This window comes from Oryctolagus cuniculus, chromosome 11 (assembly GCF_051225735.1).
Source record: "Oryctolagus cuniculus isolate XC-2025 breed Fujian yellow rabbit chromosome 11, ASM5122573v1, whole genome shotgun sequence".
Lineage (NCBI taxonomy): Eukaryota > Metazoa > Chordata > Mammalia > Lagomorpha > Leporidae > Oryctolagus > Oryctolagus cuniculus.
This window is the reverse complement of record NC_142877.1, coordinates 5,262,390-5,285,754: the sequence shown is the minus strand read 5'-3', so window position 1 is coordinate 5,285,754 and position 23,365 is coordinate 5,262,390. Positions and strand designations below refer to the sequence as shown.

The 23,365-nt window shown below is 52.4% G+C and overlaps 2 protein-coding genes and 1 long non-coding RNA gene across 18 annotated transcripts in view; 1 reads left to right on the top strand and 2 right to left on the bottom strand.

Moving 5' to 3' along the window:
* Positions 1 to 1,770, bottom strand: part of LOC103352232 (uncharacterized) — a 247,708-nt gene extending 245,938 nt beyond the window's left edge. Inside the window, exon 1 of the long non-coding RNA XR_016215712.1 lies at positions 1,602 to 1,770. This is a non-coding gene — a long non-coding RNA (uncharacterized LOC103352232). The remainder of the gene's footprint in view (positions 1 to 1,601) is intronic.
* A 142-nt stretch (positions 1,771 to 1,912) lies between these two features.
* On the top strand, positions 1,913 to 9,283 carry MIMS2 (mitochondrial inner membrane structural 2). 2 transcript variants are annotated; one of them, XM_002720875.6, is made up of 3 exons: positions 1,913 to 2,207; positions 7,091 to 7,266; positions 7,438 to 9,283. In XM_002720875.6, exons 1-3 carry the CDS (start codon positions 2,022 to 2,024, stop codon positions 7,652 to 7,654), a joined length of 579 nt encoding a protein of 192 aa, XP_002720921.2. In that variant the 5' UTR covers positions 1,913 to 2,021; the 3' UTR covers positions 7,655 to 9,283. The 2 variants fall into 2 exon arrangements, with proteins under 2 accessions (XP_002720921.2, XP_089163117.1); XM_089306991.1 differs by lacking the exon at positions 1,913 to 2,207 and adding an exon at positions 3,192 to 3,326.
* A 561-nt stretch (positions 9,284 to 9,844) lies between these two features.
* Positions 9,845 to 23,365, bottom strand: part of AURKA (aurora kinase A) — a 21,359-nt gene continuing 7,838 nt past the window's right edge. For 13 of the 15 annotated variants that reach the window (XM_089306989.1, XM_089306981.1, XM_008274148.5 and 10 more), the window contains 5 exons: positions 22,433 to 22,624; positions 21,183 to 21,321; positions 14,122 to 14,270; positions 11,217 to 11,391; positions 9,845 to 10,721 (listed from right to left, as the gene is read on the bottom strand). In XM_089306989.1, the coding sequence (XP_089163115.1) occupies positions 10,539 to 10,721; positions 11,217 to 11,391; positions 14,122 to 14,270; positions 21,183 to 21,321; positions 22,433 to 22,624 (838 nt within the window). In that variant the 3' untranslated portion in view covers positions 9,845 to 10,538. The remainder of the gene's footprint in view (positions 10,722 to 11,216; positions 11,392 to 14,121; positions 14,271 to 21,182; positions 21,322 to 22,432; positions 22,625 to 23,365) is intronic. The other 2 variants (XM_089306983.1, XM_089306982.1) reach the window with 1 other exon arrangement.

Genomic DNA, 23,365 nt, shown 5'->3' with positions numbered 1-23,365 from the left:
CTGCACCGCGGGGGAGACCTGGATAAAGCTCCTGGCTTCGAATTGCTGCAGCTCCGGCCATCGCGCCCAATTGGGGAGTGAAGCAGTGGATGGAAGACCTCTCTCTCTCTCTCTGTAAATCTGCCTTTCAAATAAATAAAATAAATTAAAAAAAAAAAGAAAGAAAACTCCTTGCCTCAGCCTTTGAGACATACACTCCTGTTACCCCTGCTGTTCTCGAACACTCTTCTGTTGTCTTTTTTTTTTTTTTTTTTTTTTTTACAGGCAGAGTGGACAGTGAGAGAGAGAGACAGAGAGAAAGGTCTTCCTTTGCCGTTGGTTCACCCTCCAATGGCCGCCGTGGCCGGCGCACCGCGCTGATCCGATGGCAGGAGCCAGGAGCCAGGTGCTTCTCCTGGTCTCCCATGGGGTGCAGGGCCCAAGCACTTGGGCCATCCTCCACTGTACTCCCGGGCCACAGCAGAGAGCTGGCCTGGAAGAGGGGCAACCGGGACAGAATCCGGCGCCCCGACCGGGACTAGAACCCGGTGTGCCGGCGCTGCAAGGCGGAGGATTAGCCTAGTGAGCCATGGCGCCGGCCTTCTTCTGTTGTCTTTAAGGCTGACAAATCATCTGAAACATGAGAATACTTTCCCTACTCACAAAACGGGGAAAAGTAAACATAAATGTACCACCCCGTGAGCAGAAAGAACTGACACCACAGGAAGACCGAGCGACACTCAGGCAGGCTGGGGCCTGCGTCCCACGAAAAGGACAAAGTTTTCTCATCCCAGTTAAGGAAAAAAACCTAAAGTCTATAATCGCCGCAAGCCATCTACTGCCAAGCATCAAGGGAGACACAAAAACGCGCTTTTCTTCCGCTCTGAGCGAGGGGTCAGCAGCTCCACCGCCGGCGACGCCAGCTCGGGAGCCTGCACCCGGCGGCGGGCTGGTCAGCCTCCGGCCCCACGGCCACAGGCCTCCGCGGGCGCCTTCCGGCTGCCCCGGGACCTCGCCTCGCACACGGCCACCCGCGGGCGGACACGACCAGACGGCAAGCCCGCCCCACGCGGCCACCCGCGGGCGGACGGCACTGCCCACGCCACCACCCGCGGGCGGACGGCACTGCCCACGCGGCCATCCGCGACCGGACGGCACTGCCCACGCGGCCACCCGCGGGCGGACACGACCAGACGGCAAGCCTGCCCCACGCGGCCACCCGCGACCAGACGGTAAGCCTCCCCGACGTGGGCGGACGGCACTGCCCACGCGGCCACCCGCGGGCGGACGGCACTGCCCCGCGGGCGGACGGCACGGCCCACGCGGCCACCCACGGGCGGACGGCACTGCCCCACGTGGCCACCCGCGGGCGGAGGGCACTGCCTACGCGGCCACCCGCGGGCGGACGGCACTGCCCACGCGGCCACCCGCGGGAGGCCGGGGCGGGCGCGCGTCCCCCTGAGGCAGCTCCGAGGCGGGGCCGCCGGGCCGCGCCCGCAGCGCAGGTGCTAACTTTGTGAGAAAAGCACACGCCGGCGGTGAGTCGCCACCGGACACTGTTTTCTCCTTTGCGGAGGACACGTAGGTGCGTCTCCGATTTCATCACAGGCCGCACTGCCCACCTCCGAGCCCTCGGACGACACCCGGCCACCTCCGGCCGAGGCTCGCAGCCTCCGGCCGGGCCGCGCCGCGAGGAGACGAATTGCACCCTCCGGAGGGGCGGGAGGAGTGGGCGGGGCCGCAGTGCGCGCGCGCGCGCCCCGCCACGCCCACTCCGCGCGGAACTCCGGCTCCGAGGGGCGGGGCCGGGAGAACGCGCGCTCCTCCAGTCCGGTTCCGCCGAGAGGGGCGACGGCTCTCTGGGGGCGGGGCTAGTGGGTGGGGCCAAAGGTGGCATACGCTTCCGGCCCCGCCCACCCGCGCACAGCTCCCGCCCTGGGGGCGTGGCCTGGCCGAACTCCGGAGGACGCGCGCAGCCCCCGCCCCGGCCTCCGGCTCCCTGCCGGGTCTGCGGGTCTGGCCGAAGCGCCTCGCCGCGCGCCATGGCCGGGCTGCTGGCGCTGCTGGGCCCGGCGGCCAGGGTGGGCGCCCGGGCTCGGCCTCGCGTCACCTGGCTCCTCGGCGCCGCCGCCCCGTGCGCCCCGCCACCTCTGGCTCTGGCCCCGCTCCGGCCCGGGCCGGACGTCCGGCTGCTGCGCTCGGCTCGCGGGGACTGCCGCGGGCGCCAGGTGAGCCTCCCCGCCCCCACCCTGACCCGGGCGCACCTTTGCACCTGCCGGGTCCCCGATCCCTGCAAGCCTAGGAAGCGAATCCCCCGTCGACAGCCGGAGAAACCAAGGTCACAGGGCTGCGGCAGCGGCGCCGCGGCTCCCGGAGCGGGCCTGGACCGCGGGGAGCCGGGCGGGTAGGGGGCCCGGACGGGGGACGAACTTGCCGCGCGCTGCCCGGCGTCCCGCGTCCACCTGCCCGGCGGGTGGGGGGCGCGCGGACGGGGACGAGGCAGCCGCGGCGCTGTGTGGTTGGTGAGGCCCGGGCCTTTAAGGAAAACGGGCGGCTGTAGGGTCTGCACGTGCAGAGTGACGTCGCGTGGGGCCCCTGGGGCCACCCCAAGCTCCCCAGGCCTCTGAGCTGTTCCGTGACCTGAGAGCTAAGACTAGCGCCTTCGCCCTCAAAGTCTGGGAGACAGCTCCATAGCTGAGACGGGCCTTCCCGGACACTCCGTAGCTTGTCTGTAGGTAGCGTGCCTCGCCATTGCCCCCTGCCCTCAGAGGAGCCCACAGGTGTTGTGTGTGAATCCTGAGCTTGCACGGCCAGCCTGCCTCCTGGCTCAGCCCCGCTGCCCCCTCCTCCAGGAAGCCTCCCGGGACCACCCTGAGTCCTTGCATGCCTCTGGGCTCCCCTCAGCCCCGTGGCTGGGAGGGTTTTCCACAGCCATCACCTGGGAGGATCTCTTGCCTTGCTTCTCTGTGCTGTAGCCACGTCAGCTGTGTCCCCAGCCCAGACCCTGGCAGTGGGGTGTGTGTGTGTGTACAGAGTGGTGAGTGTGGTCTCACACGTTCTGGGGCCGTGATCAGATCCCTGTACTTGCTGTGACTGTCTGCTCATCTGTAAAATGGGATGCTAACGATTCAGGCTCCGTGGAGTGGGACTGTTCGTACCGGGCGCCTGGTACAACCTAATTGCTGGTCGTCTGTGGACAGGGTCTTTGAATGCACCTTACTGGGGAGGCAGAGGGGCGTCCCACGGGAGTGTGAAAGGCCTTCCTGCACGCGCAGGCACTTTCAGGGTGAACAGTGTCACACGTGTGGCAGGTGCGTGAAGAGATGAGTGCAGCTTCTCCACCGCGTGTAAGTCACAGCGTCGTAAATTCCCTTATTCCGCGGGTTTCCGTAGTCTCCACAAGGGCTAGGGAGGGAAATGCACGTCTCACTGTGCTGGGAGATCTTGTTCCGCCAGGATGGAGGAATGGGGTCCAGGTCGCTAGGTATCCCTGGAATGTTGCAAACTAGCCCTGGTGCTCGCCTGCAGGACCTTGTCCCGAGCAGCCTTGCGATAGATGCTTCTGGTTCTGCAGCTGGAAGTCTGGCCGCCTTTTTGTTTTTCTTCTTTGGTGGAAAGGCCTTTTGCCAAAACAGATGAACAAAGGGCCCTCGGCAAGCAGCTTGGCTGCGCCTGTGATGGACAGAGCGGCCGTCGTCAGGTCTGGCTGGGCCAAGTGTCAAGGGGTGGGAAAGAGAAGAGGCTTTTCCCCGTCGCAGGCCCCAGAGCGGTGTTTGGCCCTGGCAGGGGCTGTAGATAGGCTGTGTGTTATCAGCGTGGGACGCCTGGCTGCCGTCCCATCTGCAGCTCAAAGTGGGTGGGACGTGTTTATCACAGAGTTGAGCTTCTCAGCCCTTCTGGCTGGGCTGGCAGTGCTGGCAAAAAGCTTCCAGGAAGAGGGGTGGGAGTGTGTGCCAGCCCACGGAGAGGAGGCTGGGGAGCGTGTTCCTCCCCTGCAGAGCCTGCGAGTTCTAGAGAGAGTTGTCGTTGGAGGATATGAAGGTGGCCTGCCAGTTATCCCAGAGGCCATGGGGCCTGGGGAGGACCAGCCCAGTAGCCAGTTAGCCATCGTTCCCCACTTTTCTGTCCCCGGCCTCAGGCTTCCAGCTGTCAAAATGGGAGCCACAGACGTTCTCGTGTCACAGGGTCACCAGGGTTTCTGTGAAATGATACATACCTATAAGGATGTTGGGGTTTTCCTCAAGCCTTTTATTTATTTTTTTAAAGATTCTACTTATTTGATAGGCAGAGTTACAGATGGAGAGACAGAGAGAAAGATCTTCCTTCTGTTGGTTCACTCCCCAGATGGCCGCAACGGCCAGAGCTGCGCCGATCCGAAGCCAGGAGCCTCTTCCCGGTCTCCCATGCTGGTGCAGGGGCCCAAACACTTCGGCCATCTTCTACTGCTTTCCCAGGCCACAGCAGAGAGCTGGATTGGAAGAGGGGCAGCCCAGGGTTAGAACCGGCGTCCATATGGGATGCCGGCGCCTCAGGCAGAGGATTAACCTACTGCACCAAGGAGCCAGCCCCCAGCCTTTTAAAAATCATGACCCCCTCCGAGTTTCACCTGTGGGACCACAGAACCTGAGAGTGAGCTGCAGTGGCCCCTCCCCTCCCCTCCCCGAGTTAGCCACACGGAGCAGCCTCACCTGAGCCACCTAGATCGTGTGGGAAACACAGGTCCAGGCCTCACCCAGGCGCAGTCAGAGCTGTCAGGGCCAGGGTGCCGGCCTGTGTAGGTGCGGGTCTGGAGGCTGCTGCCCTGCGCCCTGCACTGTTTCTCTTTCTACCGGGGAGTTCTGACCTTCTGTCCGGAGGATCCCAGGCTCCCTCGAGTGCTTCAAAGGAAGCGCAGCCCAGCTGTGAAAATTCAGGGGAGAAGTGGCCCCGCCGCAAAGCCAGTGACCGCCGCCAGCCGAGACGCCTGGCACTGTCCTCACAGATGGCTTCTGATAAAAGTGGCCTCTCGGTGAGGTGGCCTTATTGTCCCCTTTGTATTCTGACATACATCCCCAGCGCTTCCTGCTGGCGGTCAGTAAATGCTCAGTGAACTGTGATGTACAGATCCTGGCCATTGTGTTTGGGATCGCCCCTCCCTCTGCCCTAGATCTCACGTGTGAATTAGACTCCAGAAGTAGATCATAGCCTCCACATTGTTTCACTTTGCATCCACTGCCCTTTTGGGTAGCACATGGCCTGGCTGTCAGGTACACAGGCTGTGGATGCAGATGGCTTTGGGCCAGTCACGTGACCCCTCCAAGCCCGTGTTGCTTCTCTGTAATGGAGAAAATGACGACATCTATCTTAGAAGGAGAAATAGACAAAGCATCGGAGAGCTGCTGGCTCAGAGAAAATGCTTGAAGTGTCACTGCTGTCCTCGGGTACACGAGCCCTCGTGTGTTAATTCATATGACGGCTGACCGCAGACATGTAGATTAAAACACACATTCAGGGGCCAGCGCCGTGGCTCACTAGGCTAATCCTCCACCTAGCGGCACCGGCACACCGGGTTCTAGTCCCAGTCGGGGCACCAGATTCTGTCCCGGTTGCCCCTCTTCCAGGCCAGCTCTCTGTGGGGAGCAACTCGGACTAGACTAAGTTACTGGAATTAAGACTTATTCTATGCATCTGCTCTCCCACAACATGGCGCTGGGGAGGAGTAAACTTCTACGCAGCTGCCTCTCACCAACTTGACAAACTGCAGGAGCTGATCCTGCTCCTGATTGGAGGAGAGCAGCGTGCTCGGTGTGTGGGTAGCAGAGCACGGATTGGTGAAGAGGACTATAAAGGAGGAGAGAGACAACATGCACCAGGAACATCTGAAGGAACACCTGAGCAGCCCCCGAGAGAGCCGGCCGGCCGGCGGTGTGCCGCTCCTCCGCGGAAGCGGGGAAAGTGGCAGGGGGGGGCGCCCCTCCACGGAGGTGGAGGGATCGGCAGCCAACCCGGGAAGGACCAGCAGCAAACCCGGGAAGGGCCGAGCAGACAAGAGAACAGTGCACGGTCCTGTGTCATTCCTCCGCGAATGGGGGAGCGACAGCTCTCTGCTGTGGCCAGGGAGTGCAGTGGAGGATGGCCCAAGTGCTTGGGCCCTGCACCCCATGGGAGACCAGGATAAGCACCTGGCTCCTGCCATAGGATCAGCACAGTGCGCCGGCCGCGGCACGCCAGCCGTGGGAGGGTGAACCAACGGCAAAGGAAGACCTTTCTCTCTGTCTCTCTCACTGTCCACTCTGCCTGTCCAAAACACACACACACACACACACACACACACACACATACCTTCAGGTCTGGTGCTGTGGCACAGTGGGTTAAAACCCTGGCCTAAGGCACCAGCATCCCATATGGGCACCAGTTCGAGTCCCAGCTGCTCCACTTCTGATCCAGCTGTCTGCTATGGCCTGGGAAAGCAGTAGAAGATGACCCAAGTCCCTGGGCCCCTGCACCCACATGGGAGACCTGGAAGAAGCTCCTGGCTTCGGATCGACACAGCTGCAGCCATTGTGGCCATTTGGGGAGTGAACCATCAGATGGAAGACTTTGTCTGCTTCTCCTCTCTCTGTGTAACTCTTTCAAATAAATCCTTAAAAAAAACACACACACAGACAACATTCGTTGTCTTGGAGCTGTGGCGGTCAGAGGCCTGCAGGGGCGCTCTCTGGGCTGCAGTCAGTCGTCAGCAGAGCCAGCTCCTGGAGAACCCGTTGCTTGTCTTGTCCAGCTTCTGAAGCCAGCTGCATTCCTCGGCTCGAGGTCCTCACCCCCGTAGGCACAGCATCTTCACTCACCAGCTCTGCTTCTGCCGTCACTGTCCCTCTTTTCACCTTTAAGGGCCTTGCAGTGACATTGGTTCCACCCATATAATCCAGTCTCCAGATCCTGCACCACACGGTCCCTTTGCCATGGGAAGTGGCAGTCATGGGTCCTGAGGATTAGGACCTGGGCACCCTTGTACTTGGTGGCCAAGCGAGCCTGAGTCGCGTCTGACCCTACAGGAGAACAAACAGCTGGTGGTGACCACCAACGTCCCGCTCCTGGCCTTAGCTTTTCCCCTTGTTTGGTCTGTGCGCAGGACCCCAGCAGAGTGACCGAGGTCACAGGCAGCGCTGTGGGCAGCACAGGAGGTAGCAGGCAAAGCAAGGCACAGCAGCTGCGAAAGATCTTCCAGGAGTACGGAGCCGTTGGCGTGTCACTGCACATTGGGATCTCGCTCATCTCCCTGGGCTTGTTCTACACGGTGGTTTCAAGGTGAGATTGTTGACAGCAATTAACGGCTCTGTTTTACTGCCGTGTAACTATGTGAATATCAGCTTCTAAGGTTTTTTATTCATCAGCTTTTGTCATTTTAGAAGATGCTGTCAATCTTACAGGCAAATTGATCTCATTTACTCTTCTAATAACTTTTCTGTTTCCCTCCAGCGGTGTGGACATGTCTGCAATCCTGCTTAAACTCGGATTTAAAGAGTCGCTGGTCCAGTCCAAAATGGCAGCAGGCACGAGCACTTTCGTGGTGGCCTACGCAATCCACAAGCTGTTTGCGCCTGTGAGAATCAGCATCACCTTAGTCTCTGTGCCCTTCATTGTCAGATATTTTCGGAAAGTAGGATTTTTTAAACCTCCAGCTGCAAAACCTTAATGAGCTTTTCAGTAGTGAGCACTGAAAACCTTCCTTTTAAGTGAGTTTTGATAAGTTTTAGCATTATAGGGTGGGGGCGGGGACAGATCTAATTGTGTTCCCATGAATTTTACCTTTGCCAGCAAAAGTCAGGATTTGAATTATAGTTTTTGCTTCATAAGTTTTGTTTATGCTGCCTATCCTACGACTTGTATATATAATTTTAAATGTCAGCAAGACATCGCAGATGAGCCAACATCTCAACACAAAGCCTAAGAGGTGTTCCTTTTGGGACATCATTGGTCAGGGGCCCTGCAAAAGCCCCAAGGGGCTGATCCTTGCTCAAATCCTTAAGCAAATGAGTTAACGTAAAGGTTCCCCTTCATCTGATGTTTGTCAGCTGCCTGCAGTTTAATATACAGTATTCTGCAAAACAGCTGCCAGTGCTACAGTGAATGAAGTGAAACTTAACAGTATGCAATCAGGATCCAAATTAGCACCATCACATTCATTACACTTGTTTCAAGTAAAGAAAAACAAGTGTTCCTAGAAACACCTTCCAATCTGGACGTAAGGCCCTATCTGATGGTTTTCCAGCAACCTCGCTACCAGCGATCAGCACTGTTTGCCTGTTTAGGGAAACATGGGAACCCTGCCAAGAGTAATGGCAGCACGTGGCTCCTATGCCTGCCTTCACAGAGCAATCTGGGTACCACACATACAGAAAGCTAAGGTGATCTTAGCTTTTCTCAGACAATCCACTTTATCTCAAACTCGACATTCCAGAACTATCAATGTTTACACTATCACTTTTTTTAGTTAATTATGCAGAAAGATTTTGTACTACCTCCTAAAAAGGAAGATTCACCCATTGCTAACACTGGGAGGCAACCATGAAATAATTCAGACTGGAGAGGAAGGGGGAACAGGCAGGTGTAATTATAGGCTACCAAGCCAGCTTTACCCCATTAGGGAGGGGGTGTGTGTTAAGAATAGAAATTCAAGCATAGAGACCCACTGAGTCGTCTTCCGGGAGGAGCAGGCAGATGGAAAAGGAATTTCCATCCTGCCCACATCATTTAAGTCTCTCCTCCCAGCCCCGCCAGGCGCTCGCTCCAGACTCCCAGAAGCAGAACTGAGCTGCACTGGCCTTCCTGGCTCCTAGTTCCTTTACAGGTTACACTGTGGCGATCAGAAAACTTACCTGCCCTGGTCTTGAGATCTGACTGCTGACAGTTCCTTACTTCGTCCAGCTGTCCGTGTCACTGACCTTAATTTAACATTGGACCACACTTCTTTTCCTAAGCCAGTCAGCCCGTTGCCAGAAGGTTTAATGACGTAAACCTGGAATGCCTTTCTGGGATCTAATTCCAGGGACCTTGCAGCTGAGAGTGCCAGGGCCCATACCAGGCGATGGCTTTTGCACTGGATAGAGCTTTGGCCTCCCATCCTGTGTTTAAGCAGTGATTTGTTAGCTTCCGGCTCCTAACCACAGTCTGCCAGTTTCCCTTTTGGATCCCTGGGAATGCCTATGCAAAAAAAAAAAAAAAAGCCTACAAGAGGTCTTTAGATTAAGGGCTTAAATCTCAAACTCGGAAGTAATGGGAGTGGACTCAAAGGACAAGCAATAAGACTAATAGCAAACAGCCATATCACCGTCTCCCAGCCCCAGCCCCCCCCCCCCCCCACTCCTGTGGCCACACCAATAACTGAAAACCCCGGGGAGGACCAGGGAACTACTGTGGGAGTTCACCAGCAAGATGTACAGACTGCTTGTATTCATTGTTTATATGGAACTAGGAAATAAAACAGCTATTTTAAAAAACGTAAGCCATTATTTGCCTCTTTTTTCAATCTGACAAAACAGGCAGCTTAAATTGGGTGCAAACATCTCTGTCAAGCTTAGGAAGCCACTCAAGTCCTGTCTGAGGTTTCTGTGTCGCCCTCCCTCTCCTGTACCACCGTAACTGACAGCTGGCCTCCTGCATGGGCAGCTGGCCACAAAAGCACATTTCTGAACTAATTCTAAGTTCCACACTTGCACCTTTTCTTCAAGTCCATCATACCTGGCACGGACGGACGGTGTTCACTGCTGTGAACTTTATCTGGGCATCTCCAGCAGACAAGAGGGCCAGGACTCGCTCCTCTCACTGCGCCAGCCACGTTGCAGGCAAGCAGTGAACGGATGGTAGAAAAGGATTACTCGTGCACTGTAGGTAGACATTTTATTTATGTATTTAGAGTTTACACATATGCCATAACTGTGATGCAGAAAAGTGAGCCCTTAACATTTAAAACAGCTCCAAGACACTTATTCTCTGTGTCCCCAGCAAGTCCTGAGATCGAGGTAGAGCACACATTCCCACTCCCAAGGTGACCGAGGACCAGAAACCGCACTGACAGACATGGAGAGCACCGGGGAGATGCCACAGGAGAAAAACTCCACGTCGATCTGCAAATCTTTATTTTAGCACTTAAAAGAAATCACATATTCATTCCAACAGCTCTAGCGGCCTCAGCCACCCAATAAGTTACAGACACTCAGGTACTTGCAAGGCTCCTGTGCAGCTATGTAGCCGATCAAGTCAGGGCAAGTGGTCACCTGCCCACAAGCAGACACCAAGTTTGTCTCCCACAGGGACCCCTTGTCCAGCACAGACTGCAGATGCGGTCAAACCTTGCCTCCAGGCGGTGAAATCAGTAGAAGCCGCACGACTCGTGGCTGCTTTCACTCCAGAGTGTGTGTCTACTGAAGCAGAGCTGGAGGAGGTGGCAGAGGCGGGGGCACCGCGCGCCCGCCCAGCAAGGCAGGCATTCCCTGTAGTGCTCCGCAGGACAAACTCCACAGCGTGTTCCTGGCAGATGGGTTGCGCAGCAGCCCTGGTCGAGGATTGCCCCTGCACCACTAAGACTGTTTGCTGGCAGGCTCCTTGTCTGGGCAGCTGGAGGGTTTCGAGGACTTCGCTTTGACCCACGGGTGCTCAAGTACTTCTGCCAGAGTGGGCCTGTGACTGGGGTTGTGCTTCAGCAGCCTCGAAATGAAGTCCTTGGCTCCCTCTGTCACGAAGTCAGGGAAGGTGAATTCAACCTGCAGTACAAGTGACAAATGTCACAAAACACAGGTTAGACCACAAACAGTACTCATGCTCAGACCTTAGCCTAGCACCTGGGCTCCTAAGCAAAGAATCCTGAGACGTGGCCGGCGCCGCGGCTCACTAAGCTAATCCTCCGCCTAGCGGCACCGGCACACCGAGTTCTAGTCCCGGTTGGGGCGCCGGATTCTGTCCCGGTTGCCCCTCTTCCAGGCCAGCTCTCTGCTGTGGCCAGGGAGTGCAGTGGAGGATGGCCCAGGTGCTTGGGCCCTGCACCCCATGGGAGACCAGGATAAGCACCTGGCTCCTGGCTCCTGGCATTGGATCAGCGCGGTGCACCGGCCGCGGCGGCCATTGGAGGGTGAACCAACGGCAAAGGAAGACCTTTCTCTCTGTCTCTCTCTCTCTCACTGTCCACTCTGCCTGTCAAAAAAAAAAAAAAAAAAAAAAAAAAATCCTGAGACGTGCCAGGTCCTCTCAGTATGTCTTACCCGTGATATTCTTCTGTAGGTCTCTTGGTATGTGTTTGCCTCAAAAGGAGGCTTCCCAACTAAAAACTCGTAGCAAAGAACTCCCAGGCTCCAGAGGTCCACCTTCTCGTCATGCATGCGGCCCTCAATCATCTCGGGGGGCAGGTAGTCCAGCGTGCCACACAGCGTAGTCCTCCTAAACACAGATTTTCATTATTGCAGCCACCACTAAAACTCATCAGCAGTCACGCTGACACTGCGTGGGCAGTCTCCTAGGCCAGACCTGTCACTGGTAGACCCGACTAAATCCCAGCTCCAGCCTGCAACCAGGCCTCACCCTAACACCGTCCAACTCCAGAACCTCCTTGAATAATCTGACCCAGATGAAAGAAATTCTTCAACAAAATCACCTACAGAATTTCTTGGGGGAGCTGGCGCTGTGGCGTAGCGGGTAAAGCCACCGCTTGCAGTGCCGGCATCCCATATGGATGCCAGTTCAAGTCCCGGCTGCTCCACTTCCAATCCAGCTCTCTGCTATGGCCTGGAAAATCAGTAGAAGATGGCCCAAGTCCTTGGGCCCCTGCACCCACGTGGGAGACCTGGAGGAAGCTCCTGGCTCCTGGCTTCAGATCCGCACAGCTCCAGCTGTTGTGGTCAACTGGGGAGTGAATCAGCGGATGGAAGACCTCTCTCTGTGGGTAATTCTGACTCAAATCTTTAAAAAAAATTTTCTTAGACTTCTGGAGATAATTCAACATTTAGAATATTAGATCTTAATGTTAATTTCCTTACGACTGACTGGTTGTGATTACAGAGGAGAATGTCCCGATTTGTAGATGTATACTCCAGTGCTCAATGATTAAACATCTGCAACTTATTTTCAAAAATTCACCAAAGGGGCCAGCCAGCATTGTGGTACAGCGGGTTAAGCTACATCCTGCATCACTGGCATCCCGTGAGCACCATCTCATCTAGCTCCCTACTAATGCACCTGGGAAAGCAGAGGAAGATGGGTCAGGTGTTTGAGCCCCTGCTGTGTGGGAGACTCAGATCAAGTTCTTGGCTCCTGGCTCCAGCCTGGCCCAGCTGCTGCTGTTGCAGCCATCTGGGGAGTGAACCAGCAGATCAAAGATATCTCACTCTCTGCTTCTCCGGGTCACTCTGCCTTTGAAATAAATTTTTAAAAATAAATTAAAATAAAAAGTTCACCAAACCCAGCTGCAGTCAGTATGACAAAATGAAAACTTGGAATGCAGGTGGTGGACACACAGGTCTACCAGTGACTACTAACTGCATTTCTAAAGTTTTTCTAACAAGGCTGGAAATAAGCTGGGGGGTGGCAGACACCCAGCCAGGAGTGTTCTGCAGGTCACGCAGAACTGTGTTCAGCCATGCCTGGTGCAGTGAGCACAGGACTGTTCACTCAAGTGAACTGTGACCTGCGACTTAGCAGCCACCTCTGCAGACGCCAGAGCCCTCCTCAGCACTGAGATGAGATGGACTAAGTCAGGGGTTACAGAGCACCTGTCCACAGTAACAAAGAAACTGGCGGTCATTACCATCTGGGATGCAGGGGGAAGTGGCCAGCAACATTTATATAAAGGACTTCTTCAAAACAAGGTGCTATCTTTCCGTTGCTGATGACACCACTGGACAGGGTAAGGTAAAGACTCAACCCTTCGACCTCGTGAAACCTACGGTTCTTTGTTATTTGTCTCACTGATGACAAGAGCCCCCACTCAGAACTATCAGTCCAAAAAGACAAGACTCCAATAGCAGGTGGGATAGACTGTTGGAAACAGCAGGAATGGTCTGTAACAGGAGGGTATCCCCGCAGCCCCTCAGGCTGCAGTATTTATTTTTTTAAAACTGGCTCTGTTTTTAAAAGTCATTTATCTACAATCACTGAAGTGCTTTCCCAAAGTTAGCAAAACCCAATCAGTAGATACATACTTAAAAATTCCCCACTCAGGGACTGGCTTTGTGGTGGGGTAGGTTAAGTCACTTATTTAGGGAGTGAGCCAGGAGACAGAAGATAACTTAGAACAGTAGAGAATATTTTAACTTTCATTTGGAAAATTCACCCAAGACTTAAATTGTTAATCAAGTCCCTTTTTTATTATTTATTAAAGATTTTAATTATTTGAAAGGCAGAGAAAAGCAGAGGTAGAGAGAGATCTTTCCATCCACTGGTTCACTCCCCAGATGACTGCAACAGCCAGAGCTGCAGCGATCCAAACCCAGGTGCTTCTTCCAGGTCTCCCACGTGGGTGCAAGGGCCCAAGCACTTGGGCCATCTTCTGATGCTTTCCCAGGCCACAGCAGAGAGCTGGATGGCAAGTGGACCAGCCAGGACTCAAACCGGCGCCTATTTGGAATGCCGGCACTGCAGGGGCTTAACCTGCTGTGCCACAGCTCTGGCCCCATGCTTCAGCTTTAAGGACAGAAAGGCTCCCCCCTCCTGTTGACAAACAGACCAAAGGGAATCTAAGTAACAGCTGCCTTGATGCGCCCTCAAAACCAACCATTTTCAAAGTTCCCCAGAGGAAATGTTGTTGGACCAAGACAGATTTGTTGCTTTCTAAAACAGCTTCAGGAAACAGAGCAGCCTCCTCCACTCCCACTCCCAGCCGTCCCTGTTAGCTTAAGGGCTCCTCCCCCTCTGTCACACACTTGTCATCTTTGGCTTATTCACCCCCTTCATTAGTCTCTAAAGACATTAAGCATCTTTAATCCTAGGCCCAGAACACCCTAAGTAGCCCCAAACAGCTAAAGAACAAAATTTTCTTGAAGCCACTAGTTTATTATCAGGTCGAAATTACTCTGCCCCACCCTTGCAAAATCTACACGTAACTTATATTTTGCTCATGGTTAGGCCCCGGGGTTTCTGCTTAAGCAAACCACCTCCATCTCTGAAGTCACCTACCTGGAGGATGGAGCGTGTACCGACCACCCGAAGTCTGCAATCTTCAGCTCCCCAGCTGATCCAAGAAGCAGGTTCTCGGGCTTAATATCTCTATGAATGACTCTCTTTGAATGACAGTACAACAGGGCGTTTGCCAGCTCGGTGATATACTGTTTGAAAAGAGCATGGGAAGCCTGTTTCAGGTTCTATAACAAAGCTAATGTTCGACAGACATCTCTTCTGAAGGGAGCACCCACGGAAACGAGCATTCCTGCAGGATTCCTGAGGCAAACACTGCAGAACCACGCACGAGCCTCCGAGTCGAGAGACCTGACTGACGGCACCTAGCATCGGGAGGGAGTTACCCAGTGCCCAGTTACCGCCTCGCTAAGCAGCTGATGTGCTGTGCAGACGGTGACGACGAGCTTGCCTGTCCCCTCACATGGCCAGTTATGGCCCAGCAGCAAGGATTGAACGGGTACAAATCAGGGATTCTAAGGTGCAAACAACGCTTGAAGAGTTGAAGGCTTCCAAGTGTAGTCAGCTCCCATTTTTTTAAATCAAGACCATTCAAAAACAAAAGGATTTATTTGAAGCTAAAATTTTACTTCAAGACTATCGGGGGAAAACTACTCCACACAATAAACAGATACACTGAATAATACTATAACTAAACGCATCCCCCAAAAATGTTAGAAACTGAATAATCATGGCCGGCACCACGGCTCACTAGGCTAATCCTCCGCCTGTGGCACTGGCACCCCGGGTTCTAGTCCCGGTCGGGGCGCCGGATTCTGTCCCGGTTGCTCCTCTTCCAGGCCAGCTCTCTGCTGTGGCACGGGAAGGCAGTGGAGGATGGCCCAAGTGCTTGGGCCTTGCACCTGCATGGGAGACCAGGAGGAAGCACCTGGCTCCTGGCTTCGGATTGGCGCAGCGCGCCAGCCATAGCAGCCATATGGGGGGGGGGGGGGGAGGTGAACCAACGGAAGGAAGACCTTTCTCTCTCTATGCCTGTCCAAAAAAATTTAAAAATTAAAAAGAAACTTAATAATCCAGTAGAGTTGGGGGGGGGGGGCTCATGGGAGATGTTAAGTCATGGCAACTCCAGTCAGTGAACCAGTACAGACTGTAAAAGGGCTGGAGGCTGCAGGATTCTCTCTGCTTCTCTCCTGCCCTCCCTCCTCTGCCGTAAGCTGGAGCAAGAAGGCCCCTGCAGAACCGAAGAAGGAAACCTGTTGTGCATACACCCCCCACCTGCAGTTTGTTCTGTGGTGCTGCAACAGAATACCTAAGGGCAACAGCACACAAGACAAGCAAATCAGCCCCTTTGTTACTTTGTTTCCTAGGGAAAGGATTTTCCACTCCCATCTCAATGTACAGATTTAGCAAGCAAGACCACTGTTTGTTTTAACACATAAATAAGAACTCTTTATTAGCTTATTAGTAGATGTAGCTCTAGATAAACTTTTGAGAGGAGTTTGTCTCCAAGTAATTGCTAGACAGGACTGAACCTTACTTTAGAAACTAAATTTCACTATGAGAGAGGACACTTCATTCTTTCAGCCCAAAGTCAGAGATGAGAATTTAGACCACAGTAAACTGCTCCTCTATGCCTACGTGGAGTTGTGATGTTTTGATTAAAACCCCAGTGGGCAAGGATGCTCCCTGCTCACAATCCTGGCCAGGCAGCATCAGTGGAATCAGAGCTCAGAGCGCCCCGGCATCCACCCACACCACCACTCAGATGTTGTCAGATGACGGATGTTCGGACATCCCTCTCTTCTCTACAACCAGATTTTAATTGATCTGAAAACAGATGTAACGAATCATTCTAAGGAAACTAAAAAGAACTAATTATTCATTTTCTCCCAAATAGCAATCTGCTCGAACCAAAATGAATTCTGTCTTGACTGAAACCTTATATGTGCGGTAGAAAATGAGTACTGTGTAAATAATCTTACAGTCTGGATATAAAGTGTGCCTTTTTAAGTAGATCAACAGTAGAAAATGAAGAAAAAGATTAACAATAAAAACAAAGCTACAACCCACAATAAGAAAGAATAAAAGAACCAGAGGTAGGTCCTATTAGTACCTTAGAGTCACTTCTACTAGTGAGTGTAGATTTCCTTACTGATCTTTAAGAGAAAGTTGGCCCAACAGATGAATTCCTAAGAAATATTGGTTGCTGACTAAATAAGAGACTGGTTTAGTTAGTACTTAAAAGCAAGGTAGATCTATTTCTATGTGTACCAGCAAACATTTATGATTAAGTTTTATAAAAAGAATAGGTCCAGTTTTCACTGCAAACAGAAGACCAGAGGCTGTTCACTTTCAGTGGTGTGATTCCATTAGTAGCATAAACTCACCTGAGGTCAGTGTCATTTACATCACTGCCAAGAGGAAAGAAAACTAGCTCATGCATTACCCAGAGATCTAAGAAACCCAACAACTCCAAGTAACCACTGTTCTGTGGAGCCATCGCCTGCGGATCCCACAAGAAACAGCCCAAAAGCTAAGACCCTCCAGCTTCCTAAAACCAGTAATTCTATTCATAACAAAGGAAGACAATCAAAAGCACAACCCATGAAAGAAAAAAAAAAAAAACAGGTATGTTGGACTTGTACAAAATACTCATAAAACATAGTAGGTGACGTCTATCCAAAAATGTACAAAGAACTCTTAAAACTCAACAATAAGAAAACAAAAAGCCCAATTAAAATATAGCAAGGGCAGGCATGCAGCGCTGTGGGGTAAAACACTGCTGGGACACCGGTGTCCTGTCCCGTATCAGAGTGGCTGCTTGAGCCCTGCTACGCTGCTCCCACTGCAGCCTCCTGCTAATGCATCCAGGGAGGCAGCGAACGATGGCTCACGTGCTTGCCGCCACCTGCAAGACCCAGACGGGGCTCTGGACTCCTGGCTCTGGCTTGGCCCAACCCTGGCTGTTGCAGGCATTTGTAGAGTGAACCAGAAGATGGAGATCTCTCTCTGCCTTTTTAGATGAAAGTAAATATTTACAAAAAAAAAAAAAAAAAAAAAAGTCAAAAGATCCCGCTAGGTGTCGCAAAGATGATGCACAGGTGGCAAATACGCACATCAAGAGATGTCAACGTCATCACAAGGAAACTGCAACTAAACAAATGAGACACCACTGCTACAAGGACCAAACCCAAAACTCTGACATCGAATGCTGGCAAGCATCAGGAGCAGCATCAATCAATGATGGCAGAGCTGAGCTGCCAAGCCTGCAAAAGACAGATGACTGAAATGGACATTGCTAAGTGAAGAAGCCACTCTAAAAAGGCTACACACTGTTCTGATTCCAATTATCCGATACTCAACAAACGCAATTAGACACTCAACAGATCACTGGCTACCAGAGATTGTGGGCAAGTGGGCAGAGTAGGTGACACACGGGATTTTTTTAAGAGCAGTGATACTGCTGTAATGGTGGATGCACAGCATTATGCCTTTGTCAAAACCCAGAGTTTGCTACACAAAAAGTGAACCTTGGTATAGGTGAATTTAAAAGGAAAACATTTAGGTCAGGGGACCCCAGGATACAACGCAGACTGTGACAAAAGAACAACCACATTACAAATGTACACACCACCTCATTCAAGGGCACAGTGTCACTCAGGAAGTGAGTGCAGTCTACACAAAACCAAGACAGAAGGAATTGTGGGACCAGCACTGTGGCACAGCGGGTAAAGCTGCCGCCTGCAGTGCCTGCATCCCACATGGGCGCCAGTTTGACTCCTGGCTGCTCCACTTCCGATCCAGCTCTCTGCTATGGCCTGGGAAAGCAGTAGAAGATGGCCCAAGTCCTTGGGCCCCTGCACCATGTGGGAGACCCAGAAGAAGCTCCTGGCTCCTGGCTTTGGATCGGCACAGCTCTGGCCATTGCGGCCATTTGGGGAGTGAACTAGTGGATGAAAGACCTCTCTCTCTCTCTCTCTCTCTCTCTCTGCCTCTCCTTCTCTGTTTAATTCTGACTTTCAAATAAATAAATCTTTAAAAAAAAAAAAAAAAAGGGAAGACCTGCAGGAAAGCACCTTCCTCATTGATAATGTTTATCCATGTACACGGGGTAACGTCAACACTCCTGGTACCACCATCCATGTACACGGGTAAATGTCAACACTCCCGGTACCACCATCCATGTACACGGGTAAACGTCAACACTCCTGGTACCTTCATCCATGCACACGGGTAAACGTCAACACTCCTGGTACCTTCATCCATGCACACGGGGTAAATGTCAACACTCCTGGTACCACCATCCATGCACACGGGGTAAATGTCAACACTCCTGGTACCACCATCCATGTACACGAGGTAAATGTCAACACTCCTGGTACCTTCATCCATGCACACGGGGTAAACGTCAACACTCCTGGTACCTTCATCCATGCACACGGGGTAAATGTCAACACTCCTGGTACCAACATCTATGTACACGGGGTAACGTCAACACTCCTGGTACCACCATCCATGCACACGGGGTAAACGTCAACACTCCTGGTACCACCATCCATGTACACGGGGTAAACGTCAACACTCCTGGTACCACCATCCATGCACACGGGGTAAATGTCAACACTCCTTGTACCACCATCCATGTACACGGTAAGTGTCAACACTCCTGGTACCACCATCCATGTACACGGGGTAACGTCAACACTCCTGGTACCACCATCCATGTACACGGGGTAAACATACACTCCTGGTACCACCATCCATGTACACGGGGTAACGTCAACACTCCTGGTACCACCATCCATGCACACTGGGACTGGGTAAGTAAAGGACTGCATTTGAAACCCGCTTCCTCACTGCTGGAACGTCAGTCACAGAGAAGCCAGGGCAAAGGCTAGAGGGACCTTTGGCTGTGGAACTGCGCTGACACCATCAGGGTGAACCCATGCTGGACTTAACAGAGATGAGCAGTTATAACACATGCATTCCTCTGCGCTGTAAGCAGAGAGGACACAGAACTGAAGACATTCCCCTAGTGATGAAGACACCGAGGCCCTGACCTTGGTTTTAATACCATCACCAATAAAAGGCACCAAGGGTCCTTGGAGGAAAGAATGACTAGTACTGGGGCAGGAAATAAACAAGGCTTCGAAGAAAATGACTCCAACCCCCCAAAAACCCCTACTATGATGATTTACACAGAATCATAAAAAATCCCAGTGACCAAAGCTGGAATATAAGCAACAAAATAAAAAACAATTGGATGACTCCAAATATGATCCTTGAGTCGAGTCCATGTTTTATTAAAAGAAATGACTGAAAGAATGGGATTAACAAACTTCCGGTACAGAACTGCCAATAGTTTATACAGTTCCTCTGCCTACTCGCTGGCTATGCCCGGCAACTTCTGCTGAAAGAAGACAGTGTGGAAAGAGGAAAATCGTCCCTTCGCAGTGCAGAGGCCTGGCAAACACTGCCCAAGTCAAGGGACCAAGCCCAGCACCCTGTGACAGGTCAGTTAAGAAAACACACGCGCCTTCTGCAAGCCTCCTCTCAAAATCCAAAACCCTGGGGCCTGCACTGTGGCGTAGCAGGTAAAGCCACCACCCGTGACGCTGATAGCCCATATAGGTGCCAGTTCAAGACCCAGCTGCTCCATTTCCAATCCAGCTCCCTGCTAATGAACCTGGGAAAGCAGTGGAGGATGGCTCAAGTGCTCGGGCCCCTGCACCTATGTGGGAGATCCAGAAGAAGCTCCCAACCCCTGGCTTCATTCTGGCTCTGCCCCAGCTGTTGAGGCCATTTGGGGAGTGATCCAGCAAAACAAAAATTGCTATTGCTATCTCTCTCTCTCTCTCTCTGTCTCCTCTTCTCTGCAGAACTCTTTCAAATAAAGAAATCTTAAAAAAAAAAAAAAAAAAAAAAAAAAAAAAAAAATCCGGCCGGCGCCGCGGCTCGCTAAGCTAATCCTCCGCCTTGCAGCGCCGGCACACCGGGTTCTAGTCCTGGTCGGGGCGCCGGATTCTGTCCCGGTTGCCCTCTTCCAGGCCAGCTCTCTGCTGTGGCCAGGGAGTGCAGTGGAGGATGGCCCAAGTCCTTGGGCCCTGCACCCCATGGGAGACCAGGAGAAGTACCTGGCTCCTGCCATCGGATGGGCGCGGTGCGCCGGCCGCAGCACGCCAGCTGCAGCGGTCATTGGAGGGTGAACCAACAGCAAAGGAAGACCTTTCTCTCTGTCTCTCTCTCTCACTGTCCACTCTGCCTGTCAAAAAAAATAAAAATAAAAATAAAAATAAAAATAAAAAAAATCCAAAACCCTAATCTAACCATGAAGAAATTAAAGGAACCTAGATAAAGCATGGCTTCAGTTAGCAGTCATGTGCCTGTTGGTTCATTAGCTGTGACAAATATACTAATGCAAGACATTGATAACAGAAATCAATGCAAGGTCTATGGACTCTGCACTGTTTTCCCAATTTCTGTAAATCAGAAACTATTTTTTATTTTTATTTTTTTTTTGTGACAGGCAGAGTGGACAGTGAGAGAGAGAAAGGTCTTCCTTTGCCTTTGGTTCACCCTCCAATGGCCACGGCACTGCAGCCCGGCACACCACGCTGATCTGATGGCAGGAGCCAGATACTTATCCTGATCTCCCATGGGGTGCAGGGCCCAAGCACTTGGGCCATCCTCCACTGCACTCCCTGGCCACAGCAGAGGGCTGGCCTGGAAGAGGGGCAACCGGGACAGAATCCGGCGCCCCGACCGGGACTAGAACCCAGTGTGCCGGCGCCACAAGGCGGAGGATTAGCCTAGTGAGCCGCGGCACCAGTCAGAAACTATTCTTAAAACAACAAAAACAGCACCATTCTCTTTATACATTTCCACAGAAAAACTGGAAAGAAACAAGTCACACATTTTACCTGGTTCTTGATTTTATCTGTCCATAAGGTACAAACTATTTTGACTATTCCATTTGAAATATCTGGTTCTATTAAGCTATCTCTCCATGAAGATAAAGCCCACTCTACTGTAACGAAAGGTCCATTACTGTGGAGAGCAGACAGAAAGGGAATGGAATGTTTGGACAACAAATGAAAACTCACGGTAGCAGTTCTCTGCTCATCAAACTTGGAAAGTTTCTGAAGCTCTCTGTAGACGGTTCCAAGCGGTGCATACTCCAGGATCAGGTACACTCGGGTGGCATCATGGAAGTAGCCATAGAGTCTGAGAATATTAGGATGCCTGCAACACGGATGAAGACGCTAACATGTGGCCTCAGAGCAGACACAAACTCCGCAATCAGTATCAAAATGAGCATTTCACGTGGGCCCGGAAACTACGAACTGCAAACCCTGTCCAAGAAGCATCTGCATACTGCTTGACACGCACTTTGTGACACTGATGGACCTCAGGTTTAATTGAGACCATCCCTTCGGGGCTGGCACTGTGGCGCAGTGGGTTAAACACCCTGGCCTGAAGCGCCAGCATCCCATATGGGCGCCGGTTCTAGTCCCGACTGCTCCACTTCCCATCCAGCTCTCTGCTATGGCCTGGGAAAGCAGTAAAAGATGGCCCAAGTCCCTGGGCCCCTGCACCCACGTGGGAGACCCAGAAGAAGCTCCTGACTCCTGGCTTCGGATCGGCACAGCTCCAGCCATTGCGGCCAACTGGGGAGTGAGCCATTGGATACAAGACCTCTCTCTCTCTGCCTATCCTTCTCTGTGTAACTCTGACTTTCAAATAAGTAAATATATCTTAAAAAAGAGAGACCATTCCTTCTTTCTTGTAGGCATTTTTACTCCTAAGGGAAGCTCCGTGGAATACCAATTTCTGCATATCAAAAAGACATGGCATCCCACAGTGGTGTGGCACCATGCACACAATGGCCAGAGGTACACTAAACAGGCTGGCCAGGCTCAGTGTGGACCCGGGGGCGCACAGCCCATCCCAAACAGCAGACATGCTTGCCCCTAGCCAGTGCTGGCAGCAGAAGGTATTGGCCTGATGTGGCCAGATTTTAAATATTAGCATCTGATTCATACTTAAAATGCAATAAAAGCAAAAACAATACACACACACTCCCACCCCACTGACCCATGTCATCTGCAGGCTGCCAGTTTGCAACCTGCGCTTAACCTAGAATAAAAAGTGCCATCCCCCTTAATTATCTGTCCCCAAACGTTTGCACACATATTTGACCTCACTGAGAGCACTAAGCCCTCAGGAGATGTTCAGCACTGCTGCATGTACGTCTACCGCATCTGTGAAAAACGACACCAGGACTCAGTCTTTGTGGCCTACACGCTTGGCCCTCTCTAGCTGACAGCCCGGCAGCCCGATCTCATGCACTCACCGCAGGTGGGACTGGATTTCCACTTCCCTTCGGAGCTGATGCTCCACGCCTGCTTTCTCCAGCTGAGCTTTAAATAACACTTTGAGGGCCAGGATAAACTTGCTTTGTTTCTCTCTTGCCAAATAAACATTACCAAACTTTCCTTTACCCAGTGGACGACCAATGTCAAAATCTTCCAAAGTCCACTGCCTTCTAGAAAGGAAATTCAACATTTTAAAATGTGGAAAACCAACCTTTAGACACATTCTACAATTTTATACTCAGAACTGCACCCAACATGCACCCTCAGCAAAAACCAAGCCAATAACCATTATTGAGTCACAAACATTAAACGTGGCATCCTCAGCCGCCATCACTGAATCAGTGACAAGGCAAGAATTTGGATTTTACATTGGGAAATGTTCCAGGCTGTCCTATGCACAGCAGTCCAGACCTAACAACAACACAAAGACCACGTAACAGGGTAACTGGCGAGGGAAGAAGGCTTCCCGGCCCTCTGTGGAGCGCCAGCTGCCACCCTGAGAGGCTGACACCGTGTGTGCAGAACCATTCGGAGCAGACATGGACCCACTGCCATGAACAAAAGCAGGCTGGACTCCACAGGACAGATGGGGCAGGACAGCCACAGAACCGAGGTTCCAAAGCTTCCCAGGGAGCTCAATGCAAGAAAGTCTGGCTTCCCCCCTCATTGTAGTCCAGACAGTTCAGAGAACGCAGGCTGTCTACTGGGAACACCTGGGAAAGACGCTCGCGCCAACCTCTGCTAAAGAGCAAGTACAATCTTACTTACGCTGTCAGAATCTGTACAGACTGCTACAGGACACAGCTTAAGGCCTGCACACTGCATAGGAATGGAATTAAAGCATGGAGGCACACATAAACCCTGGGTATTAGCCACTTCCTTCTAGAAGCAGACAGCACCGTTACTCTAAC

What these genes read in the sequence shown, in the direction of transcription:
- MIMS2 (XM_002720875.6), top strand. Translation starts at nt 2,022, where the DNA reads ATGGCCGGGCTGCTGGCGCTGCTGGGCCCGGCGGCCAGGGTGGGCGCC. An exon ending in GGGACTGCCGCGGGCGCCAG is followed by an intron (nt 2,208 to 7,090) that starts GTGAGCCTCCCC and finishes GTCTGTGCGCAG; the next exon opens with GACCCCAGCAGAGTGACCGA. An exon ending in TTCTACACGGTGGTTTCAAG is followed by an intron (nt 7,267 to 7,437) that starts GTGAGATTGTTG and finishes GTTTCCCTCCAG; the next exon opens with CGGTGTGGACATGTCTGCAA.